This window comes from Leptosomus discolor, chromosome 4 (assembly GCF_034619465.1).
Source record: "Leptosomus discolor isolate bLepDis1 chromosome 4, bLepDis1.hap2, whole genome shotgun sequence".
NCBI lineage: Eukaryota > Metazoa > Chordata > Aves > Leptosomiformes > Leptosomidae > Leptosomus > Leptosomus discolor.
The window spans coordinates 81,981,732-81,998,411 of NC_141394.1; the positions used below are offsets into that span (position 1 = coordinate 81,981,732).

General features: G+C 48.1%; 1 protein-coding gene across 2 annotated transcripts in view; it reads left to right on the plus strand.

Moving 5' to 3' along the window:
- The window catches only part of SFXN5 (sideroflexin 5), a 100,713-nt gene that overhangs the window by 43,689 nt on the left and 40,344 nt on the right, over positions 1–16,680 (plus strand). Inside the window, exons 7-9 of one of the 2 annotated variants that reach the window (XM_086463959.1) lie at positions 3,077–3,130; positions 5,699–5,755; positions 6,617–6,682. In XM_086463959.1, the coding sequence (XP_086320085.1) occupies positions 3,077–3,130; positions 5,699–5,755; positions 6,617–6,682 (177 nt within the window). The remainder of the gene's footprint in view (positions 1–3,076; positions 3,131–5,698; positions 5,756–6,616; positions 6,683–16,680) is intronic. The other variant, XM_086463961.1, reaches the window with a different exon arrangement.

Consider the following 16,680-nt stretch of genomic DNA (forward strand, 5'->3'; position numbering starts at 1 on the left):
TGCCGGCAGGGACGTGATCAGATTAGGTATTAACAGGTTACTGCCTATCAGTCAATACACGATGCTGCCTATAGACACGTTGGGGTTTTTTGTCCCCTATAGCTAATGCAAAATAATTCAGTATGCTTTAGCTCATTGTGACAGAGATTAAGGTCTTGCTGAAAATAATTGTTTCTTGTCTGGCCCTGACACAACCAAACCCTGTGGCTGTTCATTCGTTTCCCCGAGTTGCAATCGTTTGCTTTTCTTTTTAGCCTCCGTCCTTTCCGTGCTCGTGTTTACGGTTCGACCCCGGAATCGGCCGCGGTGGCGGAGTGGGGACAGGCTGGAGGACAGGGGAGTGGAGAAGGGGGTTGTGTTTGCCCACCCGGCTTGCAACCCAGGAGGGAGCAAATCCAGCCGCTCGCTTTATCTCCCTTTGCCGTAGGGGTGAGGTGTGCGAGGCGCCTGCTGGGCTGTAGCCCTTTGCCCTGGGTTTGCCTTTCATCCCAGGAGCGAAGGGCTCCAAGGAGGAAGATTTATCTGCATTTAAGGAAATCCAGCCCAAGACATGGGCAGAGAGGATGGAGCAGGAGCTGTGCTGCTGTTCCCAGCTGCCACCCACAGCTTGAAGCACCTTATTTTCCCCAGTTGTTTAAAAAGGGAGGGGGTCCGGTTGCGGTTTTGAAGCGTGTAGAGAAGAGCCGGGTGTTAATACGGGGTTGCAGGTGACTCTCGCTGGCACACGAGGCAGGACTTGGGGCTTGTAAGAGTCCTGCCAACGCCTTGCGAGGCTGCTCAGAGCCGACAGATGTCGGAGCGGTGGCTTTAGCCCTGGCTTTGGGGCCACGGAGGGCCGTTCACACCTGATAGGCAATTAAATTTTGTCGCTGGTACTTTTCTAGTGTTTAGAAGCTTTTTTTATTTTGTTTTCCTTCTTAGTTATTTTTTCCCCTGACAGTAATTAAAAGTGAAACTGTACATTTCTTGACAGACTCTTGCACATATGGAGAGTTTGCATTTAAACGTGCCTCTTTCAGTCATACAGATTTTGGGTGCTCTTTTTTATTTATTTATTTTCCTCTTTTATTTTTCTCGGCGCTCAGCTTCAGCTGACAATGTAAGTAGCTGCCTGCAGTCTTCCCTCTCCTCCGGAGCCTCATTAGCTCGCTGGCTTCAGGCGCGTAAGTCAGTCCTGGGGTGAGGAGGTTCATCGCCTGTTGAATTCGTTTGGCTAAGCCCGGCAACGGAGTAATTAATGACAAGATCCGCATATTGAATGGGAGCGGTAAATTAGTGTAACTTGCACAGATTGGCGCCCGGCCAGCGTACAAAGTAGCTGTAACTTCACGAAAGGCTGTAGGAGGAAAAGCTGGAGGAGGAGGAGGAGAGAGGAAAGAAAATGTAAATGAAATCAGGCCTCCCAACCCTATTACCCTTTTGTTTGTTGTGATTTCTCTCTTATGTCCTTAAGCGTAGAAGTTGCCTCCTCTTCAACTGATGCTGCTGCAGATGTGCACAGACGGCTTTAGCTCAGCCCTCTTTGTGGCAGGCTCTAATAGGGAAGTTTTCTTTCTTCTCAGCTTCTTAGGAATAAACTTAGGTTAGCTATTAGGAAGACTTTAGATGAGGTATTAGGAAGAAATTCTTCCCTGGGAGGGCGGTGAGGCCCTGGCCCAGGCTGCCCAGAGCAGCTGTGGCTGCCCCCTCCCTGGCAGGGCTCAAGGCCAGGCTGGATGGGGCTGGGAGCGACCTGCTCTGGTGGGAGGTGTCCCTGCCCAGGGCAGGGCGTTGGACTATGTGATCTTTAAGGTTCCTTCCCACCCAAACCATCCTGTGATTCTGTGATTCATTCTATAAACTTAAAGAAAATGGTGCAGAAGACGGTCTGAGTGTGGGAGTGAACTCACAGCCTTCTTGCCCAGATACCTCAGAGACATTTTGGTTCACACGGGTGTCCTGAAAATAAATGTATTCTGAATTAAAAGGAATTGTTCAGTCTTTATACTCTTAACTGAGATGAGAGTGTGATTTTGCAACAAGAAGTGCATCTTCTTCTGAAACTCTTAGGCATTTGAAGCACAGGAGGGGAGAAAATGATAATGATTTTAGGAAGTATCTCATCCTACCTGTTTCTTACCCAAAAACTCGTCTTCCTCTCCATGTTTGAGTTTATCGTTGAGAGTCCCCTTGCTTTGCATCCTTTTCATCTTCTTCAGCTTATGCTTTAAGAGGAAAGATTGCCATAAAACTAGGTAGGAAGGAGTCCGGCAGTGCTGCGTTGTCTGTAAGAGATGGGGTCTTTAAAGGACTGCAGAGGGTGTGCCGATGAGGTACATTGAGGCACGTCCCAAGGGTGCTCTCAGGACTGGATAGGCACCATACACGTGTGTGGCCTCAGGTGCTGCGATGGGTGACCTTGCGAAGCCTGTGGCATCTCGCCTTCACGCAGCAGCGGGCAGCACCTGGCCAGATGTGCTGGGTCAGGCAGCCGTAAGCCTCTGGGAGACAGCGATCGTCAGCCTGAGCTCATAACGCAAGCAAGAGTTTTCGCAGCTCCGAGTATGACACATCAACAATTCCCGTCTCTTAAAACAAAATCCAGGCTCCCAGGCAGGAGCACATGTGCTTCCAGGTGGCACTCCTGTCTTCAGATGTTCGAATCGGATTTCTTTCGTGTGCTTGAAGCAGCGAATGTGCCAAAGGAAAATAAGAAACCCCCCCTTTCACTGCCAATAGTAACCACTTTGAACTCTTGCATTTGTGCGATGTTTGTGTTGTGGCCCTGAAATACCTGGATTAAAGCACTGATTATATTTTAATGACCTAATCTTTGGACAGCATGTGTGGCCAGACTCTTTTCAAGGTGTGTTGCAAGCAATAGTTAAAGACACAAACTTTCACGGGCAGCTACGTTACTGGAAAGTTGAGAGACAATAGGCTGAAGGGATGTTCAGTGACTATAATGGAATAAAGCCGTAAATGAAGATAATTTATTCAAGTCATTAGAAATAAGCTTGCTGTTTGCATGCCTAGAAGAGCACTGAGAGCAAACCAACAAGGCATTTGCTAATGAGAAAAATCTCTTCTCCTGCAGGTTGTTGGTCTTCTCTTGCCCAACCAGACGCTGGCATCCACTGTGTTTTGGCAGGTAACGTTTGTCCGAACGGGTGGAGAATGGGATGGAAACGAAAGGAGCAGTTGAATTTTGTCTAGAGGACAAACTGATGCACGTGGCTATTCTGCACTGGCAATGCTTTTAGTCGACAGGGAGATGATGTGGCTGGATATAATCAGGGAAAGATTTGGTAGGTCTGGAATGGGCAAACTATTGGGTCCACTTTCCAGCACCTGGCAATTTATGCCAGCAAGAGGGAGATCTCAGATAGCCCAGGACCTCAAAATCAGCTTTTTGGACCCATTTTGTCCAGGTGTAAATGACTGCCTTGTGCTCTTCCATGAAAATGTAGATCCTTAAGCTCACACATCTGCTGTTTTGAAGACGCCCAGTCAAGTAGTTGGGATCTTCCTTGGTGAATTCCCCTTGTGTGCGGAGCTGGGGGCAGGGGGAGGCCCCGCGCCCAGGAATTTCAGGAATAGCTGTGCATTGCAAAGACAAGGACCTCTGTGCTACAGGGGCTTTGGGGGAAAAAAAGTCTGTGCGTAGGGACACGTTGGTGTTATTTCCCATTAAGGTTCTGGGAATTAGGAGTAAGGGGAGGAAGCGTGCACGTGAATGAGTTATATCCATAGTAAACACACCACTGAAGTATAATTTCAGCACTAAGTGAAATGAAAGAACAAGTTATTTTCAGGCTTATTTTTAGTTGCAAATGTCTTTTTATTGTCTACAGTGTAAGTGATGATAGAGAATTATGCAGTTAAGAAATACCAAAGCAGAACGGGATCTGCCTAGTATGTTAGAAAGGCTGCGGAACCGAGCGGGCGTTGGTTCGTGCCAGTAACGTGTGGTTTGGTGTCTTCAGCTGTAAGCTGTGGCCGTGTGGCTTTGCATGCTGGGAGTGGGACAGTGGCTGGAGTCATCCAGACTCCTTCATATTTTTGAAGGCAACTTGCCTCACCCGTTTTCAGACATCTATGATGGAAAGAGTTGGCTTTTGGAGAGCCAACCCAGATAGCTGGCCTGGGCTGGGTGCCTTGTAAGTGGCTCCCATGAGGAGCTCCTATTCCCACCATCACGACAGGGTGAAACTTTTGGCTTTATACAGGTGGAGTAATCCTTTTAAAACTACAAAGAATATTTCAAACGCAGAACCAAAACGAGCCCGCTCAAGGAGGAAGCCGTGGCAGGCGAGTCCAGCAGTCAGAGCCTGTCAGAGCCGCTGCTGCTTGACGAGTGGTTCTCAAACCCTTCCCTCCACCATGATGGGCACATGGGTCACACTTTTCTGAAAAATCCAGGACAGAGAATTAGCAACCTAGAGAGGCATCACCCAAAAAGCCCAGGAGGGTGTCAGGTGGCCACCTGGGAAGACAACGGAGTCAAGAAACGTGTAGTGGGGATGTCTTCAACCTAGAGACAGCTTAAACTCTAGATCAAGGGCAACATCTGAGCGCAGGTCTGCATCTCTCTGAAAAGGAGATGTAAATAGCGTAGGATTTATGGATGATGTGTATTACTGCATTGACAAACACGGGGTCCCCTAGGAGCAGGCTTGTACAGTGAAGCAGGTGTGGCTGATGCCCAAAATGTACATGTCTCAGGTTAGCTCTAGCCTGGTCTTGTGGACCTGCATAATGTAGATATGAGCTGTGGGGGTTAAAGAACACCCCCACATCTGGAAAATTAAGGCAGATTTACAGCACATATTGGCAAGCTGACTTGGTACATTATTTTTTTAAATTATTATTTAAAGAAAACAAAATAGCAAGGTTTGCTAGGCCCAAAGTTCTGGGCTGGTCAGCAAGAAAAACGTACTCTTGAGCCATGAACCCAGCAATGACTGGGCTGATTCCTGTGTTTTAGTGCCTTGTTTCACTCTCTCTTCTCACCCTCACTTCGTTCCTCCTCCTCCGTCTTCGTTCTGGCCACAGCTGGAGAGGATTCCAGTTCTGACACACTCTGAACTGGGAATATGGTGGTTTAGGGAGGAAAGCTATAATTTTCTTTACGTTGGCAGCAGTTGCTGTGGGTAAAACTCCTTCAGGAGCGTGATACTACTTGTCCCCAGCTGCTGCCATGCTGCTTTGGTGACAAATCCTGCTCCAAAAAGTTGTGGACAGACCTATCAGTTTAGTGACATCCGTATCCAGATGTAAGATGGTACATCTGCTCATCTCCTGTTCCTCAGCTGAAGCCTCCTATGACCCCCTGTTTGACAGCCATGGAGCTTAGAAAATGCCTGACAAATGGGCTGCTGGGCTTACTGCTAGGTCCTGACAGCGGTATGGAGTTGGTGCTGATGGAAAATAAAGACCGATAGCACCAAGGTGGTGTGAGTGGGTGGACTGGGCCAGGAGGAGAGTTCCATGTCAAGTGTACAGGGAAGCAGAGCTGCCCTCTGGACACTGGATTTCTGTCCCTCAGTTCGAAGGGCATTAAGTCAGATGTAGGGCATGCACGAGCCTTTGAAAAGAGGCAGCAAGTTGTGAGCAGGTCTGAAGGGAGATGAGTTTTCCTGCGGCGCTCCCGCCTTTCCAGATTCTTTTATTTTTGTGAAGTTATGTTTATGCCTGTCTCTTCTCGTTTCCTCTTTAGTGGTTGAATCAGAGCCACAATGCCTGCGTCAACTATGCAAACCGCAACGCGACAAAGGTGAGGAGACCCAACATATGTGGCGCGCGCAGCGCGTTAGGTCTGTTTTGACACGGAAACATAAGTCTTGTCTCTTCGCTGTTAATAGAAGCTCTGAAGTCGGCACTGTGCTGAATTTATAGACGGGCCATTCTCCTGTGTCGACTTCCATTTCAAACCTCAGCTGTAAATGGCGTGAGGATCTCAAAATCCCTCGAGGCATGTGAGTAACGCTCAGTGCCTTTGAGCTGAACCAGTATGTAGTTCCAACTGGTGCAAAATGGTTTAATTTGACGTGTAAATGAGCACAAAGCAAAATGGTATCTGGGTTTTTGGATGGCGGAAGGCAGCTCCATGATCACGCTGCCGTCTCCCGAGGACTTTATATGCGCTACGGGCGGTGGTGCCGGGGAATGGTGGGGCTGTTCCTGCTTTCTGCCATCGCTTTAGCCTTCATTCGTCCCGTGTTGGGATGTGGGAAACTCAAGATGGGAAGCTGAGTTGGAAGCCCTCCAGCTCTTTGAGATAATGTTTCAAAGACAAACATTTAATGTGGAGAGTTTGGGGTTCATCGCTGGTGTGTAAGAATGCTAATTTTGTACCATTTGCTAAATTTCGTTCACATACTTCCTTTAAGCTGCTATTATTATAATTTTCTGATGCCAATTAATTTTCCATTCCCTTTGACCTTGCTCATGAGGCTACAATTTTCCTTGCTTTTGCCGCTGCTAGATGACAGACCATGTGTCACGGAACAATATGACAAAATTGAACCTGTCTTTGCTTTAAAACAAATAAAACAAAACAAACAAAAAAGCTCGGTTGCATTTTAATAACCAGAAGTTTGTTTATTGAAAATATGTTTTGTTTTTCTCTCCAAAGCCTTCTCCGACATCCAAGTTCATCCAGGGCTACTTGGGAGCTGTCATAAGTGCTGTCTCAATAGCAGTGGGTAACGCTTTATATATTTCACTACTAAGTAACTGCTCCCTTGCAGTAGTACTGCAGCGCTTTTGAGATGTTTGTTTGAATTGCCAAGCATGTTTATCTTTTAATTGACAGAATTCGGTCTACATAACCAGTAAATATTTTAACCGTGAGGTATTTCTGTCCATGCATGCCCAAACTTTTCAACAGAAGGAGACTTCTGCTGCTGATGGCTTCCAGCACGTCCTGCGCCGTCCGCTGCCTGGGTCTCTGCACCGTGGCTTTGCTGCTGCGTGAACTCACATTGTCCACGCGTGCGTTAACTGGTGGTGAAGTAGCCTAGACCTCGTTAAAAGAGTGACTTTGAGGCTGAGAAGTGATGGTGTGGTGGCTGACACGCTGAACAAAGGCAGGCTTTTGGAGATGTTCTCCTGGTGGGTCAGCACCTTGAATGGAAAGAACCCGCAGTGCTCGAAATGATGTCTTTCACTGTGGACAGCATCCAAGCTGGAAACGGTGTTCAAGGCATAGCTGGAGTAAGCTGGAAGAGAGGAGCTTTTAACGTTGCTAAAGCCATGGTCTCGCGGTGTGGTCGTCAGGCTTTTAATACCCAGGTTCCCCAGCAGCACAAGCTGACACCTTTAGCAGGGTCAGCTGCTTCCTGAGGAGGCAGGTGCATTTTTCAGGAGCACCTTGTGGAAGTTCTTACGTTGGGTTTTCAAATAAGCTTCTGAAACACATGGTTGTACCTTTCCGGCTGGAACATGAAAGATCCCACAGTATTTTTTTTTAACTATGGCCAAGACTTTCTTTTTCTCAAGCCACAGACCTCATTTTCCAGGCATTTTTTTTCTGCAAACAGCCTGTGCCGTGGGAGGAGGCCAGCAGCTATTTGTACCCAGGTTCCTCAATTCACCTTTGGGGAAAAAGCTGCGGGGGCTTGTTTAGATTTCTTTACAAGGTATAATGGTTGTCCAGAGCAGACTGGGGATCGTTAGGAGAAAGATGGAGACAGGAGCTCCTGGCTGGGAACTGGCAGCGAGCGGTTTGGCCCATCATGTCCGCAATGGAGAGCAGAAAGTCTGCAGAAAGCTTGTTGTTGTGGTCTCGTGCAGCTGCCAGGCAGCTTTGCAAAGGGCGTAGAGTTGGTGAGGTGCCTTGTGGCTTTGAGTGGAAACTGTCCATTTTATTGGATATGTTTCTGCTCGAGAGTTTTCCATATTGCTGGCTTGGCTTGCCCTCTGGTTGCTGTGCTGCTCCTCTGTGTCACCTGTGTTATCCCTTCATGGCAGAATTAACCCAGACTGTGCCCCCAGACCAGCCTTGCGTTGATGCGAGCTCCCACGCTTCATAACCCCATGAAGATGTGTCCACACCAGCTCCACGCTTTTGCAGCTGAAGTACAAGCTGAGTCCCCATCCCACCAACCTCCACGCTTTGGTTAGCAGCTGTTCTCTGTCCCGGTGTAGCCTGGGAGAGCTTGACTGTCCTCCTCTGTCCTTAGTTCAGAATTTTTTCCACCTTGTTGGATTAGTAAAGCGAAGCTCTTCAGCTTGATGTGCTGCTGCCGCTCACAACCTGCCTTCCAGCCCTGCAGCAGAGGGATGGTGACTGGTTCCATGTTGTTGGCATTAATGCTCCTCTCCATTTTGGCAGATAGAGGGCAGGAGACACGGAGAAGTGATGTTGGCAGAGTTTTGTCACCCCGAGAAGCTGACAGGCTTTGGTAAGGAAACCACTTGGGCAGCGAGCAGAGGTGTCCATCTTGGGACAGCTGATGCAGGTCTTTAAAATCTCTGGTTCCTCCTAGGCTGACTGCAAAGGAGCTGAAGCAGAAAGACAGGGAGTGCAGAGGTGACCATCAGTGGTGCTGTGAGAAACGCTCGTTCTCTGAAGCAGAGTGGACAGCCACACCAAGGCTTGCAGATAAAAGCTATTACAGCAAACCAGCAGTGGCCTGCTGTTACTGCCGCGTGGCTGTCACCACTGGTGACACGTGGGTGGCTCGTCAGTCTGCTGGTGGCAGATCAGCTCTGCGGCCCGCGGTGGTTTGTACCTCCGCGAGTTGTACCATGTAATCCCTGGTGATGAAGGAGCTGATGGTCTGTACAGAGCAACGAGCTTTGGATAAACGCAAGGAACTGAAACAACGCTGGGATTCATCTGTCCGCATAACCTGGGGGTGCATCTCCAGCAGGAGCCCCTGTGCCTGGGTATCAGGCACAGCTTGACTGTCCATAGCAGGAGAGCTTTCAAAGCACCACGAGGAAAGACGGTGCCCCAACATTCTGTGCTTACAGCATTTCAAGCTTGTGTAGGAGGAAATCTTCCTTCAGTGGTGCAGCTGCCGAGAGGGTGTTGCTGCTTTCTTGTGTCCCCACCAGACTGGGCTTCCATGGGGTGCCCTTGGTGCGTATGAAGAGTACCGTGAGCTCTGTAACAGCAGGGGTTTTGTAGCTGTGGTGCTCCGAGGGTCAGAATATGGTTCGGGGGAGGCAGCAGCTTTCCTTAGATCCATCGATGTAGTTGAGGGAGCGGGGAAGGGCAGCGGCCTTTACGGATACTTTCTCCTTCCTGTCGTTGGCAGGAGGTCTGCTTCCAAAGTGGAGCATGTTACGGCGCTCAGGGGGTGCGAAAATGAGGAGAAGTCACCGTGAGCTGCTGTACCCGTAGTGTCCCCCATAGACAAGCTGTTGGGGACACTACTGGTGTGTGTGTTACCACAGAATAGCTTGTGTCCTGATAATCCGTAGTGGCACTTGTGTTCTCAATTCCCAATGCAGAGCAGCCTAGAGAAAACCATGCAGAGCAGGGAGTGATTTCTATATTGTAAATATCTGGATTAATAGCCAGCATCTCCTCCAGTGTTGGGGCTTTTTAATTTTTTTTTTTTTTTTTTAATGATAATGGCAAATAATATAGAAATAGCCCTGAGGTTCATTACATTGGATTGTAAGGCCTCAGCCCTCATTAACTGATCTCTGCTGTCAGTTAGCAACAAATCACCTCCCAGTGTGAGCCTATTAGGACCAGATGACCTGAAAACAAGTGCCACTGCCTCCAGTGGTCTGCTGAGACCCTGGTATTAATTAAAGCGAGCCCCTTCCATGTTTGCAGTTGGCAAGCGGCGCGGGGAGAAGGCTCACGAAATGACAGATCAGTTGCCTTGTGATTGTGCTTCCCATCGTCTTCGCCCTCCGTGTCTTTATCTAACGAGAGGGACAAACAAATTGCTTTCTCACGCATACAGAAGAACAGGTTTGGGCTTTACGCTTCTTGCAGTTAAACTTAAAGTCTTAGCAAATCTTTGCAAACAACCTGATTCTTTCCCCATTTTAGAGAGAGGGGAATTGCTGTCAGAGACGATGCTTCTCTCTTAGATCCAGTGCTACATCTGGGACTTCTGATTTGCAGCCGTTCGGGGTGAGCTTTTGGAGGAATCAATAGTCTGGTTTTCCAGTATTTCAGGGTTTTTTTCCCCAATATCCCTTTTTTTTTTCCCACCTACTCCCAGCCCAGTCTGATTCACAGCGTAGCTTCACACAAGGAAAGCGATGCCAGGTCCAGAATTTTATCTCTTCTCCCGTGCAGTGCTCGGGTGAAGCTGGAAGTGAGGCTAGAAAAGACCTCAGAAGGGGTAACGGTAAGACCGAGTGTAGGGAAAGAGGTGAAAAGGTGGATGTAACAGATCTCTTCCATCTCTGACTTCTTACGTGACACTTCTGCACCGTCTCTGCCGCCGGGCACGTGCCGAGACCTGAGCTACCCGCTCCGCACGAGCGTGCGGCACCTCCGAGCTTCGCTTGCTGCGGACAATATGTTTAGAGGAGTCTGATTACCGTTAAGTAACCTAGATTTCGGTTTCTCCTTCTGTGATTGTCGTTTATTTTTATCACATCCTCCATACACCAGCCTCCTTCCTGCCTTTTCTTTTGATTGCTCTCGGTTTACTGCTTTTCTGAACACGCTGCGATATTTGTTTTTTGGGGTTTTTTCTTAAACAATTGAGTGGATTCCTGTGATTAGGCCTTATTTTCTAATATCTGGCTGCTGTTCATGATGGTGGTGTACGAAGTGCAATTAGTACCAGCTGGTTTTCCTAAGCAAGGCAAACAAAGGCAGAGAGTAGCAAAAAGACTTGAGAAAGACCAAGCAAATTTTAAATGTTTAGGTTTTGGGGTTTTTTTTCCCCAAAAAATATTCTAGCGCCAAGAGTTATACTGATTGGAAGGTTTGTAATTATACAGAAACCCTTTCCAGCAGACGTATAGACACACACCCCCCCGTGCACACTCTTGCTCTCTGCTAATTCTGTCAGGCTTTTAAAAGGTTAAAAAAGCTACATAATCAAACCCGATTTTATTGTTAATAACTGGGGTTTTTACATAATTTATAAGTAGGTTTCTTAATTTCAGATGCAAACTCAATTTGCTGCTGTATTGCTGATCCCTTTTGCTTCTGACTCAGCTCTTCAGCACTGTGGCCTTAGGCCGTAGCTTCAGGCTGAGGTCAGAAGTGATTCTTGCGGCTGCAGTTAAATGCCTACAAGTCAAACCAGATCCAGACAAGGGCTGTAAACAGACGCTCTCTGGTTTCTGGGTTGTCACTGGTGCTGGAAACTGGTGGTGATAGCCCAGGGGTTGCCTCCCCTGGAGCCCACGGTGGTGAGTTGTTGGGTTTCTCTGTACATTGTCCTTGAAGCACCTCACAGCGGTGGTGGTGTTGCCGTTCGTTTCTGTAGTCTTCGGACCAGAGCTTTACACTTCAGGTTTTTAATTGCCACGATCACGGCCTCAGGTTCTGCTAAGGTCAGCTCCAAATCTTGCTCTTCGTGATACCAAAGACCCCGTGCAGACTCTCCAAGGGGTTTCTCTCTTCTGCCGGTGTCATTTGGCCACGTTTCTGACGTCTCCCGGTAAGCAGTGCATTGTTGCTCAGCTTGGGGCCCAGGTCATTGGCTTGTTGTCCATCTGTTGTCCACTCCGTGTACCCTGGAGGCACCACGTACATCGGTACTGCTGGCATTGTCCTCCCCTGTTGACAGGACGGGCTTTAATTAGACCGCAGCCAGCCTGGCAGGCATACAGAGTGTGTTTTACATCTAGAGGGGTATGGGACTTAACCAGGGAGTGTCTATCGTGAGTGCCTCAGCACAATGGCACGGAGCTTCCCCCCTGTGATCGGGGTTCAGTTCCCGCTGACGAAAGGGGAAGAAAAACCACATGTGTGAGATCAGGCACCTCTTAAGTGGAGGGACGGTGGGGTTTTCCTCCAATTAATAAAGTAACCAACTCCCTCCTTCCCCTTTCAAATGTACCGGGGTTTGTAACTTCTAACAAGGCTTTTATTAAGTGTGAGTTTGGGTTTTATGGTCTTGTCAGTACAGAGGCAAATAAATACGTTGGTCTCACTTAGCAACCTGAGCTAAATTCTGACAAAAGTAGGTGTTTTGTCTCCTTTTGTATAGGAGAGAGAGATGCAGTGTCCTGTAACCATGACTGCCAGCCAGGCTGCATATTTTATAGTGATCTGTACACTTGAAGTGTACCTGCTGAGGGCTTGAATGTTCTGTTTTGGCTTATGTTACTGGGTAACCTTGGGTTAAAACCAGTCAGGTGATTAATGCCATTAATAACTTTGGTGCTATTAGCTACTAATGACTCACCTTGGAGTCACTGCCGGTCAGGGTGTACAGGAGGGCTGTTTAAAGCATCTCTTCACAGGCAGACCCAGGTCTTTTCATTTTAAAAGTGCCTCTTTGCTTCCTGACCCGAAATCTTGAGTCCAGATAAGCCAGCTGAGGTAGGGAACTGGTGCCAGTGTGGTTTAGTGATGCTCTGGCTCGCTGTATGGTGTGCAGCTGGTGCTCTTACAAACTGCGAGAGTGTAGGGAGTTAAACTTGAATATGTGCAGAAACAAACTAGGTTAAAACTGGAGAGAAGCAAGACAGGTTTAATGAGCTAATCTGGTCTGCTGGGGTATCCCATGATTTTTTTTTCCTTGGAAAACTGTGAGGGGAAAAGCCATCCATGCTAGTCTAAGTCTAGAGCTTTGTACAGATCAGGTTTAGGACCCTTGATGCTCTTGCTCTTGCTTTGTGGGTTTGGGTACGTTTTCACCTAGTGACCTGCTGCAGCAGTTGGAGATGTTACCTCCCTTCAGTGGCTTGTCCCCCCTCTTGTCCCTACGGTGGCTGTACAGAAATGGCGTGTGTGAGTGCTTCGTGGCTTTGGGCAAAGACAAAGATGGCTTGGGTGAGTCTTTGGCTGCACCCAGCAGGTCTGAGGTGGAGGTTGGTCCCTCCAGCTGCTCCTGCCTCCCTGCCCACTGAAGGCTAGTGCCTCCGTGAGCCCACAACAGGAGTTCGAAGAAGAAACCAGCAACAATCTGCTGAAGTTAAACACAATTAGATCACTTGGACAGGAGCAAAGGGCAGAGCTCTCGCTGTGGAGTAGTGCTTTCTTCTGTACAGAAGCCTTGGTGATGTAATTTCCGAGAAAATGCAGCTTTTTGGGAAGGTGGTCGTTACTGTAGGTTTCCTGCAGAGCTTCTGAATTCTTGAAACACGATAATTTGTCTTTGAGATTTTTGGTTGTATTCCCATGGGGTTCATAGATTAGAATTCGTGCAGGAGTCTCAGCCACCATCGGAACTGGTCAAGCACAGGGGCTACACAAAAATTAGAACTCCTAAATTTTATATTTATATTCTGTATCAGAAAAAGAGCTGTGTAGGAATCTAATCAGCAAAGCCCAGTGTGGATCTGAGAGATCAAAGCAGAGGCTGCTTCTGGACAAACGGACATTGCAAAAATGATGTTTTTAAACCAAGCTGGATTCCCCACCCCCCGCCCAAAAAGTTAGTGTTTGTCAAGATCAAAATGTGGTTTGTCAAGATCAAAATGTAATTTGTCTTGAAAACATCCCTTACAGCCCAAGACATTCTCACAACCACGTAGGATTTCAGCAGAAAGATCTTGTTTTTCTTCTCCGAAGGAAGCTGAGAGGTGAAGACTGTTCAAGCCCAAGATTATCGCCCTAAAATAATACGAACATTGTAATGGTTGTGTCACAGCCGGCTTTGGCAATACCTGCCCTTACAGCCCTGACTCCCACGGCTCAGTGAACTGCATTGCTGTTGACAAGGGCTATGTTTGCTCCAATACGCAGGTTTAAAAATCCTCTGACGCCAGGGAGTGAGGATAATAAAAAGTTGTATTTACGGCTCTGTCCTTTAAAATAAAGCCAGGTGATGCTTGAGGGTGTCTAACCAAAGCTAGAAGGAGAATCCAAGAACTTTAATTAGATCAATTAGAGTTGTGCTGGCTCATTACACTTACAAAATTCATGAGCAATAACAAAAGAGGATCTTGATTTTTCACCCCCCCACCCATGTTCAGGAAGGACGGGAGCTTGTTGGACCAAGTTTTCAGTCTCCACTGCGTGCGACTCAGGGCAGGGCGACCATCCTTGCACAACAGGGGTTGTTCCTCCTTCCCCACTCCCATTGCAGACTCACCCCCCCCCCCCCACCCCTGGATGCAATTTTTCACTTTCCTCTCTCGGTGGAGGCGCCCCTGTGGATTTTTCTAATCCCAGCTCCTTCTTCCTGATAATTGTTTGTGAGCCGCGTGGAGCGGCTGCATTGACAGCCTGTGAATTTGGTGTGATGCCCGTAATCAGCTTGTGAGACGGCGCGGGAGGCCACCCACTGCCCTCAGGACTATCCGTCACTTACGGCGGTCGAGAAACATTTTGAAGCCGGAAGAAGTTGGTGCAAAGTAGGGTGAGGGATGGGAGGGGATGGAGCATGGCCAGGAGCCTTCTCGGAGGTGAACTGTTGCGGGGAGCCAGGAGCAGGAGGAAAATCGCAGTAGATTGGAGGAGCTGGTGATAAACTTCTGTTTTGCTGATTAAAGTTTTTAAACGAAGCGATGCCTGGCTCTAAAATTTGGATCCTTGTGCTCAAAAGCTCCTGTTCCTGTACCTCCTGTTCTCTAATGATTCACAGATACCAAGTCCAGACACCAGAAGAGAGTGATATGATCACTCAAAAAAACCAGCCCAGCGATTCCTCCATTGAGGCTGTAAATCGTTGGAGCTGTAGCAGCCATTTCCCAAAAACACAGCCTGGAACCTTTGGCATAGTGGAGGCAAAGCTGTGGTATGCTCTGGGGAGGCACCCGGTGCCCATCACCCTGCCCCCGGTCTCAGGAGTACATGGCAGCCATCGAGTCCTCGCCAGCTGCTGCCTTCCAAACTCCTTGTGCTTCTCTGCAGCATTTTCTTTCTTGCTTCGCTGAGATGTCCTTTTTCCCAGCAAATTTGTTCTCATACGTGCCCTTTCCTTCTACCCCAGCCCAGCCCCACAGCACCCAGCTGTGGTGTTGCCTCTGTACAGGATCCAGACACACGGAAAACTCCGTGTTGAAACAACGGCCTCTTCTCTTGGGCATGGGACCCCGCCGTCCTTTCTCCATCATCTTGCCAGTCAAGTTTGTCTCATTATTGGCATTAATCCCTTCTTTACCTGCTCATGCCTCTCCTGCAATGTTGCTTGTTTCTCAAGACTACACCATTTCTTCCATTGAAGCATCCAACTGTGAGGCTGCTGCGGTCATCCCTTCTGCGGTTCTGTTGGCTGTGACTCAAGTTTCCTCCTCTCTTTATTCTTGCTCCTCTCTAACTTCCTTCTCCACTTGGATTGTTGTTGCTTTCCCTTCCCTTGTACTCCTCCATTCGGTTCTCCTTGGCTTAGGAAAGCTCCAGTTGGTAAAGAGCCCAGTTTTCCATCTCTCTGCCTCCGTCTTCACCTCTGAGCCCTAATGAATGATTTTTTTTTTTTTTTCCCCTTCCTTTTCCTAATGCTCTTTTCTTCAGTTCGGTTGTATGGGACTCATCAGATCCAATTAGTGTTTCAACTCAGCAGTCTGGTGAGTTGAGGGCTGAAGGATAAGCTGCTTTGGAGCCAGTCCCCCCTTCCAAGTTGACTTTCTAGGTCACTTGGAGTAGCCCGCTCCAACTGCAGTGGTCAGGGTTGCCCCAACGCTACTGAAACCTGGGGAAGCTGAATCCCTTAAATCAGTGGGGATCTCACTGACACAGTTAATGAAGTCTAGACAGCTGCTCAGCGATGTTGCGGTCGTGTCATCTGCCAAGCGATGTCCACCTTACTCGCTGCTCTCCTAGTATTCCTTTATTTTATAAAAAAAGTTCACTGTCAAAACTAAGTGAAATAGCTTCTTGGGCTGCTGTTGTATTTACTGCTCTAGAACTGGTTTCAGAGGGGTAGGATTAGACCTTCATCAAATGGCTTGGTCGTTGCCAACTTCAGGCATTCAAAAGCCATTTCTTGGGCTTCAAAAATCTTAATAGTCATCAAGGAAAAAAAGAAGTTATATTTTCAAAATAAAGCAGGGATGTTTTCAGAAATTCCTGTGTTTTTAAAATTCATGTCTTGGTGGACATGAGGTTAGAATTTTTAAGACAAGAAGGCAAAGAAAAGGAAATAGAAATCTTGATTTACTGTCACAGTCACTTGATGCCAGAAACTGGGGCTGTAGTAAAAGCACCCGCTGCAGCAGCGTCTGATGGTTCGGCTTCAACTACGGCAACATCGCAAACTTCCTCCTTCTGCTGAGATAACGTGGTGGGTGCTGAAAACAAAACCCGTAGCAAAATAAATAGTAGGAATTCTCGGCACTTGAGGAAGAGGGAGGGAGGAAGGGCAGAGTGCTGCCGGAGGCATAGTAGAGCCCTGAGGGAGGTTGCTTTCCCGTTGACAGCGCTCGGCCCCAGTTTCGTGTTGCAGGACGTTAGCAGTCGCGGTGTAATGTATCTCTTGTGTCCGGCTTGTGGGGATGCTCCGTTGACCAGATCAAGGAAGTGGTTTGGAGAAAGAAACTTCGAAAAATAGGCAATCTGAAAAATCTGGGTTTGTCCCCTAATCTGGGTCATAGTGCAGGAATAGCCCCAACCAGTACTGCACTGAAACCAGCACGCCAGAGCTCCCAGCTGCA